The 15,791-nt window shown below is 37.7% G+C and overlaps 1 protein-coding gene across 1 annotated transcript in view; it reads right to left on the minus strand.

Annotated features, from left to right (window-relative positions):
• Positions 1-1,604: 1,604 nt before the first annotated feature.
• Positions 1,605-15,791, minus strand: part of MAPK12 (mitogen-activated protein kinase 12) — a 30,349-nt gene continuing 16,162 nt past the window's right edge. The window contains exons 5-12 of the mRNA XM_054272393.1: positions 11,810-11,839; positions 10,103-10,150; positions 6,961-7,075; positions 6,279-6,350; positions 5,615-5,694; positions 4,791-4,869; positions 3,073-3,246; positions 1,605-2,282 (exon numbers count right to left, since the gene is read on the minus strand). Coding sequence (XP_054128368.1) covers positions 2,212-2,282; positions 3,073-3,246; positions 4,791-4,869; positions 5,615-5,694; positions 6,279-6,350; positions 6,961-7,075; positions 10,103-10,150; positions 11,810-11,839 — 669 coding nt within the window. The 3' untranslated portion in view covers positions 1,605-2,211. The remainder of the gene's footprint in view (positions 2,283-3,072; positions 3,247-4,790; positions 4,870-5,614; positions 5,695-6,278; positions 6,351-6,960; positions 7,076-10,102; positions 10,151-11,809; positions 11,840-15,791) is intronic.

Genomic DNA, 15,791 nt, shown 5'->3' on the forward strand with positions numbered 1-15,791 from the left:
TAGTGGCTTTGTCATTTGCTGATGGCACAGCAGTACATCTGTTTTTGCTGACATGCATCAAGGTCTTCAGTTAAGAGTTCTGTATTTCTTCACTACCAAGAAAAGCTAACACTATCTTTTTATGTCTTTCTCATGTGTGCTGGCTGCTTCTCCAAAGCTAAGTTAAAATTAAGAGAGGTAAAAGTTCACCTCAGCCAGTGGAAGATTTTAGTGCTTGACTTTGTGGAAATGCCCACTGCAGCATTAGCCTTTAGGGAAGAAAATGCAAAGCAGTTTTTCAATTAACAAAATGCTCTCTCCTAGTCTGACTAACATTTGAGCCATCTGCATTATCTCCAGACTTTAGGTATTTGCTAAAATTTAGTGTTGAATTCCATTTAAAATATAGAGGCAGCATTTTCAATTAAGTGTTTGACATTTTTCATTTCCCATTGACTCAGTCTATCAACACCACTAATTCCAAGAGGCACTCTTCTCCCACGACTTTTAAGAAGACCAAAGAACATGATCCTAAGAGACAACATCTATTCTGTAAAAGATAAAGTTCCTATTTAACACAGAAGTGTAGACCAAGCAGAAAGTCCATAGTGCAAAATGGGGTATGACTCCTAAGTATGCCTTTCTCTGTGAGAAAGCTGTAGTTTGGAAAAATATTTTGATTCAATATACATTCTCTGATTTTTTTTCATGAATTCCTGAAATTGTCATTTTTAATGACTTGTCAAATACATGAATTTAAGGTCTCTGTTACTATTTAGTCTCTCTAGGTGTCCACCTCAGCTAATCAACTCTCATCACAAACAATTTTTAAACAAATGCTAATATTTACAGGTGTTTAATTCAAACATTCATTGAAAGAAACAGAGTAACTGTGCCTTTATTAAACTTATGGTTTATATTGGATATTAAAGAAAAAAAAAAAAACCCAAGTAATTTCTTCTTTTTTCTAGTTACTACCTGCTAGGATCAAATGTCTTTCACATTCATTTCACTCAGTAGTAACACACCCTGGTGTTATTACATTGGGAATATCCAAACAGTCAACTGTGAAGATACTACCTTTAAGAAAGATAAGCAATTTCACACAGAAATTCTTCACAAAGGTTTGCCAGCTCTTTTTTCCACTTCTCAGAGACCCTTATGAACAAAGCACCTAAGAAAATAAGTAAAAGGACAGTGAGAGGAATTCAGGAAGCACCTAACCAATATACCCCATCAGGAAGCTGACTCCTTCTGCTAAGGTACCTCTCCACAAAAGGTCTGAATGTTTTTCCAAGTAAGATGAGTTGAAATCAGTAAAAAATCAGTATTATTCTTCACTTGGTAACAGCTTTGTACACTCTAAAAAAAGCCAGGTTGCTGCAGGTATTCCTGATGAAGAGGAAGTCTATCATTTTGGTCCTCATTTCATTTCCTAAAAAGTGACCCACATGTAGCTTTATTTTTAAAATCAGCACTGCTGATTGTCTGAGATAATTTCAATACTAAGATGTTGAAGAGCTTACAAAATTTTAGAAAATCTGAAGAATTTCTCCCTGTAAATCCTTGATCCCTATTCTACTATACAAAGAAAATGCACTGTATTTATGGAAAAATATTATACAGTGACTGTTCACCTAGCAAGTTTATGAAATCTTGTCCTGCTATGCTGGTTACTTTGAAAAAAAATCTAGGACATCAACAATTCTGAGGTTCTCTTCTATTCACTGAGGACAGAGGATGCAGGCACTCACTCACTCTGCTACCCACTGCAGTCCCTGAGGTAACAGGAGATGATTAGCCTTCCCAGGCATCTCAGCAAAGTGAAATATTCCACAGTCACATGAATACCCCTTGCATTCAAGACAGTTCAGTGGCCTTGGAGATCAGTCACAGCACATCAGACATACTGTGTTCTCAGCTTGCCTGGGGTGGTAACTTGCACTCTTCAGATCTCTGAGATGAAGAATTAATCCTGCTCTTTTGAGGATGGCATCAGGTTATTGCAGTCTGAGTCCTTTTGTGCAGAAGGAAGAAGTCTGTAGGCAGAAATAAGTTTCTGGCTATTTTTGAAATGCTACGCCCAAAGGCACCAACTTCCACATGCAGAGTAAAGGACATTGTTACAGTGCAGATGAAACAGATTACGTATTTATAAGGAGTTTTATACACCTGAAATGTCACAAACATTTACAACTTTTCTGCCTTCAGAGTTCTGAAAATACTGAGCCATTACACTGCTGTCTCCTTTGAGTCCAATGTCTGTGGTGGCTTGAAGTTCACGATCTCTTTATATGTAATGCCTGCAAAACAACAGAACAGACATAGCATTGCTGTGGTCTAATGAGAAAAGGAGCTGCACAAACATGAATGAGCAAGGTACAACCCCAGCATGGCTGGGCTCTGATCTAGCTCAGGAAGAGAGAGACCTCTTCAGGCAACAAGAGAGGAAGAGTACAAAACCTAAGGGAATCAAGGATGACTTTTTCACCATTTCAGATTTTAAAAAGTAGCCCAGTACTGAAATGGTATAGGTGCTTTCAAAGGGATGTGAGCACTGACTTTTGAGTATAGTGGGCAATATTCTCAGCAAGAGCAACCGAGCACATTAGATTTAAAAGTTAGGTCCTGACTTAAAAGCCAAACTACAAACCTTTGACCTTAGATGAAAACAAGATTAGACTTAAATCTGCTGACACAGATATGTTTTTTCTCCCTCAGAGACTCTAAGGCCAGCAACCACTGCAGTCCTGTAGAGGCAACAGTCAAACAGTCAAATCTCTTCACCTGCTCTATCCACTGAAAGGCAAGTTACAGAAATGGTTTCTTTTCTATGTTCCAGCAGATGGGAGGACAGAAACATTAGGGAAATGGAGGACAGCTCTGTTAGGAAGCAGAGAAGAAACCTTTAGAGATCCTTCCACAAGAACTTGGTAAGAGGAACGCTGGCTTATCAGAAGTGTTTCTCTTAATGCTGTCTATTTACCCTGTATGACCAAAAGAAGAGGAGTTAATTTGTAAGAGGGATCATTTTTATTTTTGCATGGCCTTTCAATCTGGCTAATTCTGAAAACATCACAAAATTAAACTTACGCTTCCACTCATCTAATGGAAGATCCATGTTATCAAATGTGTCGTCGTATTTCTCAGCTTCAATCTCTTCCTCAGGATCATGAATTGGTTCAAAGTAGGGATGCAGCAAAGCCTCAGCTGCTGTGACTCGCTTCTCTGCATCCAGCACCAACATCTTCTCCAAAAGGTTTACAGCTATTGCACAGAAAACCAACAGTGCATCAAATCACACACCTGATTCCACTTGTACACAGTAATACTGCCCTGGAGTATTATAAATACATGGAGTACCAGAACAGATCACTGTGTGTCCATTTATAGCCAGTGGGGCCTCCTTGCATGACTGTTGTGAGCAAGCTGGGGATGTGTACAAAGCCTGATGCAATGCAGAGGTGCTCCCTTGCTTCTGTATGCAGTACAGAAAACATCTCAGCTAATGACTCCTCAGCTTCTGGCTCCAGGACCACTGAGCCTGGGGCTTTCCCAGGTGTCTTTAAGCACTGCCACTCATTGTGGTTCTAAGGGACATCACCCCCTGACAGCACCTGAATGAACAGGTGAACAGGGAGTGAGAACTGCGCTCTGTGTCACCAAACCCAGACCAAGTACACTCTGAAGGTCACTAAGACAGGTCAGCTGTCCATACTCAGAATCTCAGAGGTAATTTTATCTGCTATGTGGTTTTGACCTCAGCCAAAACAACCCATTGAAGTTCTGCATGTTCCCCTCCTGTGGATTCTGGATTCAGTCCACTGCTAGACTGTCAAAGTAGACTAGTGTAAACAGGTATGATGAATGATTCATTTTTTTCTGTTTTTTCTATCCTGAAAGGGTTTGGAGCAGCTGAAAGGAAGCAGAGGCAGTGTGGGAAATGATGCTTCACCCCAAGAAGTGTGGGACAGGATGCTTCAACTTCTGCTTGCATATTCTCTTTAAACTATTCCAGACCTGAAGCAGCCAGATGGGCATAGAAATGATAAAAGACATCCTAAGAACTAAATGGAAATGTGTAGCTTGCTATAGCTACCCATCAGCTAACCATGCAGTAAGGGTAAGAGCTGTTTATTAATCAGCTTTATTCATATCGTATCTGAAACCAAAATTTTAACTTAAATTAAGAAAATTTAAGTATCCTAATTAATATTCTAATAAAACTGGCTTGTTAGTGTTTAGATCATTGGGGAATTGATAATGCTTAAGGAGAGTCATTTCAGAGCTCTGCCAGCTTCATGTCATGTCACAGTTATGCACAGTTGATAGGCTCTTCTGGCTGTTAAAATCTATGGAATCCAAGCCACTGTTTCTCAGGAATGCACAGATGTTTCTCATGATGTATTAATTCTATTACTAAAATGTCAGCTTTCCATTTTCTTGTATTTCAACTGCAGATCAGATTGGGCTCTCAGAATTGTAGTTCAAATACAGTACAGAGAAAATTTTATTACATATACTTGATATGCTAGGGCTCTTGAGAAAACTGCTCAAGTAAAACCAATAAGCAGGTACTAGACTGAAACCCAAAACACAACATAATAATTTTTTTTATGCTTCTAAGAAACAACTGATTCCTGGCAGGGTTTAAACTTCAGTTTCCACAATCAAAATGATGAATTATGGAAAGCAAGAGACGGAATAGCCCAAGAACCACCACAACCCCTGTCACATGACTGAATTATAATGCAGCTGCCTCCAATGCAAACACAAGAACAAGCTGCACACATCCACACACACAGCCTTACCCAAAGGATTTGCATACTTCAAGATGGATGCAAAGTCTTTCTTCTGGACTTTTGGGAGGCTTTTGATATAATTTTTTGCCTTAAAACAAACATGGATATTAAATTAGATCTTTGCCCCCTTTGTAATGAGGCAACATTAACTATACACTTAATACCTTTCTCAACACTATTTTGACAGCACGTTGTACAAATGCATTTTTACTGATGATATTCACCTTCTTCCTGAATGGAACGTTTTTTAATCACTTTAAAACCATGATTTAGAAATTATGATGCGAAGCTTTAATTATTAGTGCTCCATATTTAGTATATTTATTCAAATAAGTATGTATGAATTACTTGAAAGAATGTCATAGTGGGTTTACAGCAATCTCTAGAAGTGAACCTTATACAGTAATTCCTTTACATTTAAACTGAACAGTTACACTAATGAATACATTTAGGCTCTTTATAAGAAAGGCCTCAGGATTCTAGAAGGACATTGACATAAGGACAGGAAAGAGACATTTGCAAAAAACTGTGTTTTCTGAGTATCTCTCTGCTTTTAGTATTTTTACAATAAAAGTTGCCATGCATCACCTCTGCTGTTTATATGGCACACACTGGAATCCTGAAATATTTAAATCATATTCTGAAAATTTTCTGTAATTCCACCCTCACTTCCAGTAGCTACTGTAGGTGTACAAAACCATGTCAAGGCAGAGAAGGACCATCAGGGGCCATATCAGCAGTCAATATGTATTACCTCAGCCTGTCTAAGAACTGAGCATGGCTCAAAGGAAAAATAAGACATGGAAAACCAACTGACAAATCAGAATACTCACATCTTGACTGTGCAATTTTTGAACAAAATCTTGCGTTGGTGTACCTGTTATTTTCATTATTTCTGTGAGTTGGTCCAGATCTGAATACCAGAAATAAGGAACAAATTCTTTCACTATTAGGAAAGTAAGCATCCTGCAAAAGTAATGCATTTCTTTGATGTTGGAGAATAATGTAAAAAATTTAATTCAATGACTGAACAGAAGATTTATGAAAGATGAAAGTTCTCCATTTCTCTTAGAAAAAGCAAAGAAAATATTCTAGAATTTAGGAACAGATAATTGATTCATCTGCAAAATTTTCTAATATCAGACTTGCTCTGTATTGTTTGGACAAAAATCAGTCCTAAAATATTAAGATTAACTAAATGATCAACACATGTATGGCATGCACTAGGAAAAAAATGGCTTTTCTATTATCACAGAGCCTTCTACTTGATGATTTGGGATGTGATTCAAAGATCACCTCTACTGAAAAAAATCAGTAATACAAGTTTTAATTGGCAGATGTGGTACAGATATGAAATAATGATTTAATGAGAGAGCTGTAAGCCATTTTACTATGAATTTCAATTTATACTCATCTGTTTTTGAACAGACTTACTGTATCACATAATAACCTCTCATAATTTTCTTACATCAGTATCATAAATTCAGTGAAGGATACGATCATTTCCCTTGAACAGAGGTCTGCCTGTTATCATCTCAGCCATTATACAGCCCACAGACCAGATGTCAACTGAAAAAAAGACCAAGAGGCACATTAACCTGTCTGTTTAAACATGCATAAAGTTTAATTTAAAACACATTTTAAATAAGTATAAAAATTACCTTTATAGCCTTCTATAAAATAAATGTGTGCCTTGCCAAGTATGATGAACAGCACAGGTAAAACTACCAGACTTTGTAATGAGCAAACTGGAGATAATCTTATAAAATGCAGAATGAGTTTCTCAGTAACAGGCACAGGAAGTAAATTTTCAGTACTTTGAAAAACTTCCATAGTGTTATTTTAATTCCCTCCATTTGCCATTTCTCCTTGTCTGTTCAAATTAAAATCACCCCATCTTTATAGGAACACAAGAAGAGAGACCAGACTGTCATGTCTGGATAATTTAAATAATTTTTTTCTAATAACCTTGGCACTTTCTGTTACTCTCAGAAAACGTATATAAAAAATCCCCAAACTCACCACTACATGATTACCTGCAATTTATCTACAAGGAAATGCTGCATTGTCATTTTCACCTCCAATTTCTTGTTCATTGCAGAAACAAAGGCTTGTGTATATCTCACCTGACCCAGTGAATGCTTTAGCTCTGTTAACACACTTTAGAAGAGACACTGACCTGTCTGAGTATAATGCATCCAGTTAAGAATGACCTCTGGGGCTCTGTACCACCTTGTAACCACATAGCCAGTCATCTCACTGTCTGTGTGCCTTGCCAATCCAAAATCCAGGATCTGTAGTGGAAGCACAAACCACATTCAGATCAGACAGCTTGCTATTTAGTTCATACAGTTGTTTACAACTGTAAGAAAAAACCAAAACTGGAGCAATCTGCAGAGATTAGTTTATTTTTGGATCTTTTTCTCATTGAAGTGTCTTGTTCTCATTTTAAAAATCAAGACAGAGATAGCAGAGAGATTTGAGTAACTTTTTTTCAAGTTACATACTTCTATGGCACCATCAAAAGCTGTAAGACCAGTAAAGAAAATAAAAAATTATTCACTTATTAATTAAGGAGATATTGGACACACTTAATGCAAAATATTCCCCAACCACAGAATCACCATTGTATCAAGTTACAGTTAAAAGAACAGCACCCATTTTAGACAGTGTCCACTGCTCTCATATCCCAGGTGACACAGCTATTCAAGAGTGTGTTCCAACAATATTGTGAAGAAAGAAGGTATTGTTATTTCTACTATATGATAGTAGAAATGAATATCTATGTATCATATATCATGATAGATCATCATGAATAACTGATACAAGGGAAGACTTCCTCTAGGTCACACTGAAAAACAGCAACTAGAGTGAGGAATTACCATCACTTAGTCCCATCAAGTCTTCTCCAACCTCCAGCATCAACTACAGAAAACCTTTTGAAACAAATGCAAGAACCATGCAATTTTTTTAAAGTGCTATGCACAATTCAGCTTACTTCTAAGATTCTCAGATATTTCTCTCTAGACACAGCAATGTGTACAGCAGCAAGATTAAAAATGAATGTTATGGCCTTTTCTCAACTTCTATAAAATCTCCTTTAAGAGGGCCCACCTGTATGGACCACCAAAAGATGCTGCAAACAGCAAGAAAATTCCATTCCTGGAACAACAATCAGCTTGTATTGATTGGAAAGCTCATGCTTCTAACAAGAACAGAGAGGCATGGGTATGTCAAGTTCTACTGAAGATAAACCATGGTGACACACAGGTAACTAAACACGAAGCTTTGCATGAGCAGCCACAGCTTGCCATGTGAATCACACTGCACGTTTATTGATAGGGGAGGGGTTTTAATAGGGACACCTGACCATTCCTATGCCAAGAGTCATGTTTTTGTAATGCTCTCTCTGCAATTAAGCATTCTAAAATATTTCAGGATAGTTTCATCATTCCCTGGCACTAACAGAAAAAGGAAAACTATATTTTCATTCACAAATCAAGAATACAAAATGTTATGGCTTATCTTTATTGCCATACTGGAAATATAATTTCCATGTTTTCCTCATAACTGCTGATTACCAATCAATTTAAAAACAGGAACAGAATGCAAAGGGAGACATTTTTTATTCATACCAATTAAATGCACTTGATTGTAGCTGATTCTTTGGGTACTGAAGATTCACCAGATGCAATTTTTTTGTATATATAATTTTTGTATAAACCTTTATATATGGCTTTTATTGTACATATTCAGCACATGAATTTTCCCAGAACAACAGCAGGGATGGTGGAAGGAAAAAAAAAAGTAACAGATCAAATCCAGATGTGGTACAGTCTATTCTGTCACAGTCTTTTAGGCATTTATCGACCAAGGCTTGTGACATGTAGAGTTGGAAACAGCTAAAATATAATTTGGTTTTGTAGATTTGTATAAGTAGAAAATGACAGCAAGAATTTTTGTGTATTATACTTTAACTTCATGATTAATTTTAATTTACATTTCATTAAACTCCAGAACTCATTAAACTCCAGAACAACTGTCTCCTATTTGGACTTAACATAGTACCATTTCACCAAGTATCTTCATATAAAACTTTTATTCTCACACTGCAATCTCCAACTTTTCAGCTTGAACTTCCACAGAAATTTTCAGAGCATGTTTGAAAATCCTTCGTATAATCTGTGAATTATAGAACAATGACCCAATTTCCCTCGGCTCCTTAAGGATAGGTCTCCTTTGACTCAGCAAACTTAATTTTCCTAATTTTTTTCATTAACTAAAAAAAAAACTTGTCACTTTGAGAGTACAGAAAGGACAGTGATTTCCCCTCATACAGCCTCCACTGTCACTTTTCTGATACCTATGAAGGAGTTGAGAGCATCAGATGAGGGAAAAACGAGCATCAGAAAGCTCAGTGTGAAAAACCTGATAGCTAATTAATTACCCTTTCAAGGAATTGTTCCAACTTGCTTATAGTCTCATCATCACTGGAGCTGATGCAAGGGAAGCTGCAGAGTGCACAGACATGGGGGAAAAAGGGAAAATGGTTGCACTATATCTGGCAACGTGATCCTATGCCTGCATAAAGTGACTTTGAGAATGTGCAGAAAAAGATTTTTTAAATGAGTAGATACAGATCAGGAGACACTTGGCCTGCATCTCAAAATATAATTGTACAGCTGGGGGTGTGGGGGATGACATCCATATACAACTGTTTTTCTACACTGTCTTGTTTTCCCATCAGCGTGGGATCCATCCCCAATTTGTCCACCTCCAAGCCAGGAAAAGTCAATGGCTTTTTGTGTTTGATAGGAAAACACTAAAATTACAGAACCCTGGAATATTCAGGTCAGTCTCCAAAAACCAAAATTTGTATTACAATGGCTACATGCAAGTATGTAGTTTGCGTGTTGCAGGGTAAAATCCACTTTTGTAATGCTCTGCATCACATTTTATTTCATTCCATTAAGGGTGTCCTTCACAAACTTTGATCTTCTGTATCTCCCAGCTGGTAGAGTTAGACTTTTTCTATTTATTTAAAGCTGAAATTCTCACATAACCGAATCACTCCCACCAACTCTTCTGTCTCTTTTAGGGACAATACCTTGGCCATAAGATCTGATGCGTCCTTACACACCAGGACATAAAAGTCCCCATTCAAATTCCCTGTTGTTCTGTGAGGATGCACAGGCCAATTGTGGTTCAAGAGCAAAAGCCTGGCCCAACACAGAAACCAGCCAGCATGTCCACAGCTGCTGCACCTGTTGTCTTCTGTCTTCTAACACGTCTGACTGGTTTTTCAAACAAACATACTTTACCTTCAATTCACAGTCTTCATTTACTGCCAAGTTTCCAGGCTTTAGATCCTGCAACCAGATTTTAAATGAATGTTTTGAGGGTTTTTTTTTATTTTACAGCAAGACATTAAAGTATTCTTTTTTGCTATCTGTCCTTCCTTCTTTCTGGTTTTATAGTTTTTATGTAACTATTTTGAACAGCAACAGGTAAAATGATGTCAGAACACAAATAACACAAACAAGGATGCAAACTTGCACATTTGGCCTTTTTCCAGTATACTTCCCCACCAAGAAAAATCTTTTTTTTTTTTTTTTTTCTGCTATAAGTCAGGAAAATACTTGCCAGTGAAGGAACTCTCTAATTTTTCTACAAGAGGGATTTGGACATAAATTTGTTGCATTTAATACTATGACCACAAGGTTAACAATTTACATATATAGTTCTGGACTGTACATGTTGCATATTAAAATATGCATTATAAAAGTTCCTTACCCTGATAGATTTAGAAGGAGTACTGAAAGAATCAAACAAGATTTTACATAAAAGCCTATGCTTTCTTCTGTGGAAAAATCAATTTCCTAAGAAAGTTAACACAACTGCAACATGAAAGAAGTATTCCCTTAAGTCTCTTAAGCCACCTTAGAGACTTCCAATGATCTTCCACAGTTGTAAAGTTTAGCAAAGGGAAGATTACTGGCAAGGACTAAGATGATATTGCAACACCAATGGCTCAGAAATACATTACTAGATATACATTCTCCTTCAGCTTTTTCAAACCTTTGTATGATACACTCTAGCACAAGATCTTTAGAAGTAGCTTCTCTCTGAACTTTTAAACATGGATCCACCTGTTTTATACAAAGATCTTTTAAGATCAGAGGGGCCTTGGAGAGAAACAATTTGGTGCAAAAAAACATAATGAAACCAAGAAGCTCAAGGGTCATCAAGAGAGACCTTAGAAGAAAACTAAGCAATGGTAAGTTTAGACCATGATCCCAGCAGTTGCAAAAATAAAAATATGAATATCTTACATTATTTTGTCAGTTGTGTATTTTCCATTTCCAGCTTAAAGCTGATACAATGTGCACTGTCTATGGTGCTCCTGACACTTTATTAAAAAAGGACAATTTCTACTGTTCTAATGCAGTTTCAGGGGAAGATATACTGCTTGGTACCACAAAGGCATCATTCAGAACTCCTTCCTCACAGTGCAGAAGTGATTTTAAGTGGACTTTATACAGAGAAGGGATTAAAAAAGAAACAAATGCTTAATTAATCTCGGAAAAAGCTGAGGTTCTTCAATCTCTATAATTTTGGAATTTTTTTTCAGTTTCTAAGGATCCCTCAAAACTCTGAACACTAATAAAACATTTAAAGAAAACCTAAACACTGTTTTTAAAAGTTTACTCTTCATTAAAAAATAAACAAAAAACCCCCAGCTCTTATCTATCTCAATTTAGACACTATTTGCTCTTGTGGAGACTTACAACTCAAGTTCAAAAAGTAATCTAGGAACCCCAAATCTAAGCTGTATTCAGTGCAACTTGAGTGCCAGCTTACACTGACATAGCCATGCCACCTTTTGTTCCCACTGAAGAGGAAATCAAAGGTACCAACAAACTGAGAAAACCTACAAACAGAATTTCAGGCCTATTTATAAGCATGCTTATACACAAACATCATTCACATTATCAAAATATAAATATCTTTCATGCTTTTCCACTTACCCTGTGAATTATGCCTGATGAGTGAATATACTGTAAAAAGAGAAAGTATTTTTTTAGTTGAGGTCCTGAGTTTAAAAGTAGCCTGGGGTAGGAGAGAAAATACTTTTACATGGTGCTAAAGTAAACTGAAATGAGAAAAATTTTATTTGTTGCACAGAAGATCCCTTTAGCTATGGTTTTAATGTTTATTTAATGTTCATTAGCATTTTGTCCTTTCCCTCCCTTAATAATGAGAAACCACTAAATCAGTCTAGTAATGCAACTGATATATGTATATCAGAATGAAACATGCTATTTTACACATCAGAAATGCTCTCCTGCAATAGGTGTCTCTGGTGTGCCATCATAGTTTAGATTCATATGCTTCAGCAGCACTGGCTTTTAAGAGATCATTAAGACTGGGATGAAGGCCAGTCAAGGTCTTATCTGAGAACTCTTGCTACATGCTTCAGTATTTCCTCAATGGAAAGTGGAAAGGTCAAGTTCAAAGACATTCTCTTTACCTGGATATTTTCATCACTCATTCAGTGACCTATTTAAGGGCTCACAAAAGCCAAACCACCAAACTGAACACCCAGGACTAGTTCTTTTGGGATGACACCTGATAAAATACAGATGTTTGAATCCATGACTGCCACTAAATGCTCCCCACTGAGGAATGCAGTTTCTCTCACCACTGAATGATACCCTAGAAGAGACTATTTTCATCACAGCCAATAAAGGGAACTTCTAGTAACTAGTTCAGATACATGCATCTCTTGCAAAGATCAAAATGCAGATAGCTGTTCTGAACTGAGGACATAGTTTCCAAGAGCAGCCTGGATGTGCTAATCCCTTCAGGGGTGGGGTACTGATCTGAAACGCCCACAGACCATACTAGTGATGCTAAAAAACATGAGAACAATAAAAGTATTTAAAAAAAAGACTTGAGAAAAGATGAGTAAGATGCAAATCCTCCAGCTTCACCCAAAGAACTTTCATTTTATTCCGCTCTGAAGAATGGGACAAGTGGCAACAGGGTCACTGGGAACTAACTGGCAGAGCCAGAGAAGACCAACCAGGAATAGTCAGCATAACACTACAGAAACACACAGAAGAAAGGAGCTTTGCAGGATAATTGCAAATCAGCCACAACCACAGCAATGACCATCTTCCCCAGCTGCCCTCAGGATGGGCAGTTAAGCTCACAAATGCAACAGTCCCTCTGCAAAAGGGTCCTCATAATCCAGTTGATGAGAAACACCAAGACAAAGAAAGCAAAGCTACAGAAGAAAAACCAACTTCTTCAGACAGAACCAATGTGCCTTTCAGACTTAGATTTCTGAACTTAAAACACAACCCATACAACCTAAGCAACACAAGATCTGAATTTATGGTGCCAAGCTTTTAAAGCAGTGACTGACACAATCTCTGACAGTTAGTCCTCTCTTATGTGGTCTCACAGGTTCTGAAAAGAGGGATGGGGGGAAAGCCCCCACTTCTTTGACCCTGTGCCTACAACTTCACCAACCCAGCCCAGGCTGTGGTAGGGCCCTGCTGCTGCAGGGTCACACTGCCGTGCCAGAGCCCAGGCCTGTCCTGGCAGCTGCAGTAGTTCAGTTCCTGCTGCAGATTACTTACAGATTGGGCAAGGTTTAACAGCACCCATAGGAAATGCCAGAGCCTCTCACAGGATTTCCTGGGGCTGACACAAGACTTTGAGGGCATACGGATGCTTCACAGAATGTTTGCTGTAAAACCACTACAGCAAACACAAAACTACAAAATGCTTTATCTGTCATGGATATGCATGAAGTGAACTGGGACAGGAGGAGGAGGAAGTTTGTCAATTTTACATGGAGACCATATGTACTTTAAAAAACAAAACAACAAACTCAAACTAGAAATATAACTGTAAATAGTTAAACTCCCAATAAATTAAGAAAAAGATGTCCTCTGTTATCACTATCTTGATCGAGGATATCACAATATCTACTTACATTCTAAATGATTGCAGTATCTTCTAACTGAAGCCTCTTGATTTTCCAGAACAGATGCTTAAAATATTCTATAGTTGGTTTGTGCTGCTAAGACTGTACACAGTAAGGAAATAGCTGGCAGACCCAGTCATTTGGCACCTAAGAATGTGGAATGTAGAAATAGGAACTAAAAGGTCTGCACCCTTCACAATTTCAGTTAAAGAAAATCTCACCTGTTTGGGGGGAAGAGTATGATTTTGCTGTCATTCTCACCCCACTGAAGGTTTTATGAATGTCCACAGCACCAAAATCATGTTAACACCTTGGGGAAAGCTCCTATATTTTCTGAAAGTTCCTCTTAACATAACACTACTGAGATCACCTGAATTAGCAGTTATTCCTGATTGCAGTGCACACATCAGCCTTTCTGTAGGCTGAAATACTGGTGCTGTGCTGCAATGTTTCTTTAACAATAGCAGTATTTTTTTAAATGCATTTCATAATCTCCTGGAAGGTAGCAACACTGGAACTGTGCCAGTCTTCATTCAGAAGGTTTTCTATTTCTGTTCAACAGCCTTCTGAAATGGGATCCTGTTCTTACTGGTTCTCCTCATTAAATTATCCATCCATTGACAGATTTTTCATTCTTAATGATTCAGAACAGAGTAGGCATATCCTTCACAAAGTTTCTACCACTTCACCTGAACCATATTTTATTCAAGAACCCAGTTAACACAAGTGAAGTGCCTTGCAGCACAGGAGCTCTGTGCATTATCCCAAAGATAATTTTGATAGCATGCATAAATCCTGGAATGCAAACTTCAGATCATGCTAGGAAGTCATCCAACAATCATCTAAATTTCAAGCATTCTTTTCTTTCTATGTCACCTCTACACAAAATAAAAAGCTAATCAAAAGGGAATTAGCAAAGACTCAGGAGAATGTGTTCTAGGGAACATGCAAAATGAAAATGAAAAGCATTTTGGCAGGGAAGTAAAAACTGAAGAGCAAATGAGTCAGAGGGGGAAGGGAAAGCAGACAAGCAGAAAAATCCAGCATAAATGTGAACAAAAGGCAGTAAATACAAATGAGAAAAGGAGAGAATTAGAGTAGTTCATCTTACCATCTTGCCATAAATATGGCAAGAGAAGCTTGAACAGGTGTTTGCATGGCCCAAGAGCTGTCTGTCCCTTCCCAAGCACTATGGACAAAGAGAGAGGACTGACAGCCACCTCCCCCAGACCTCTAGGAACAGGAGCCCAGCTGGCATTCCTGCAGAACAGGGACCCAAGACTGAAAGCTGCACTCTCTTTCCACCTACATATACAGACATTTATGTTTAGCTTGCCTTCTGTGCTCTTTGACAATACACAGCTTTTCTGTCAAACAACAGCAAAAAAGAAATTATGGAAGCCCTTCCAAGATGCAAGCTCACATGTAAGTAAAATTTAATGCCAGACTAAGGTCCAACTAGGCAACAGGCAAAGGAGAGGTAAGCCATTGCTTTTAAATGGTGCCACATCACATTGAATTACAAGGCTCACCAAAGAAAGAAAATTAATATTTCATTCTCTGTAGAAAAAAGACAGTAAAATGATAAGAACTGACAAAAAAGAACTGTACAGACTTGCAGAGCAAAGGCTGAAGATAAAAATCTTCATGAACTCAGTCGTGACCTCAATTTATACAGGTTTTTTTAAATCAAGGCTGTTGAGCCCTTTCTATACAACCAATCCAGAAGCAGCCTACAGATAGAATGTAGAAATGAAGCCTACAAGGAAAATGACCAGAGGGCTTAGCAAAAATCTCCCTTATCCCTTCACAGTACATCAGTCACACAGAGTTCTCCCTTACACACATTAAACTGTCACATGTAAACAGGTTGTTACAGTAATATATGCAATGTGACAAAAATGATGAACAGCCTTCTTGCCTTTGACCAAACATAAATACAGATACCATAAAGTTCTTATATACTTTACAAAGGACAAATGCATACTGCATGTTACATCTTTAACACCAAA

This window comes from Melozone crissalis, unplaced genomic scaffold (genome assembly GCF_028551555.1).
Source record: "Melozone crissalis strain CALT ecotype California unplaced genomic scaffold, PUWL_Pcris_2 ptg000004l_1, whole genome shotgun sequence".
Classification (NCBI taxonomy): Eukaryota; Metazoa; Chordata; class Aves; order Passeriformes; family Passerellidae; genus Melozone; species Melozone crissalis.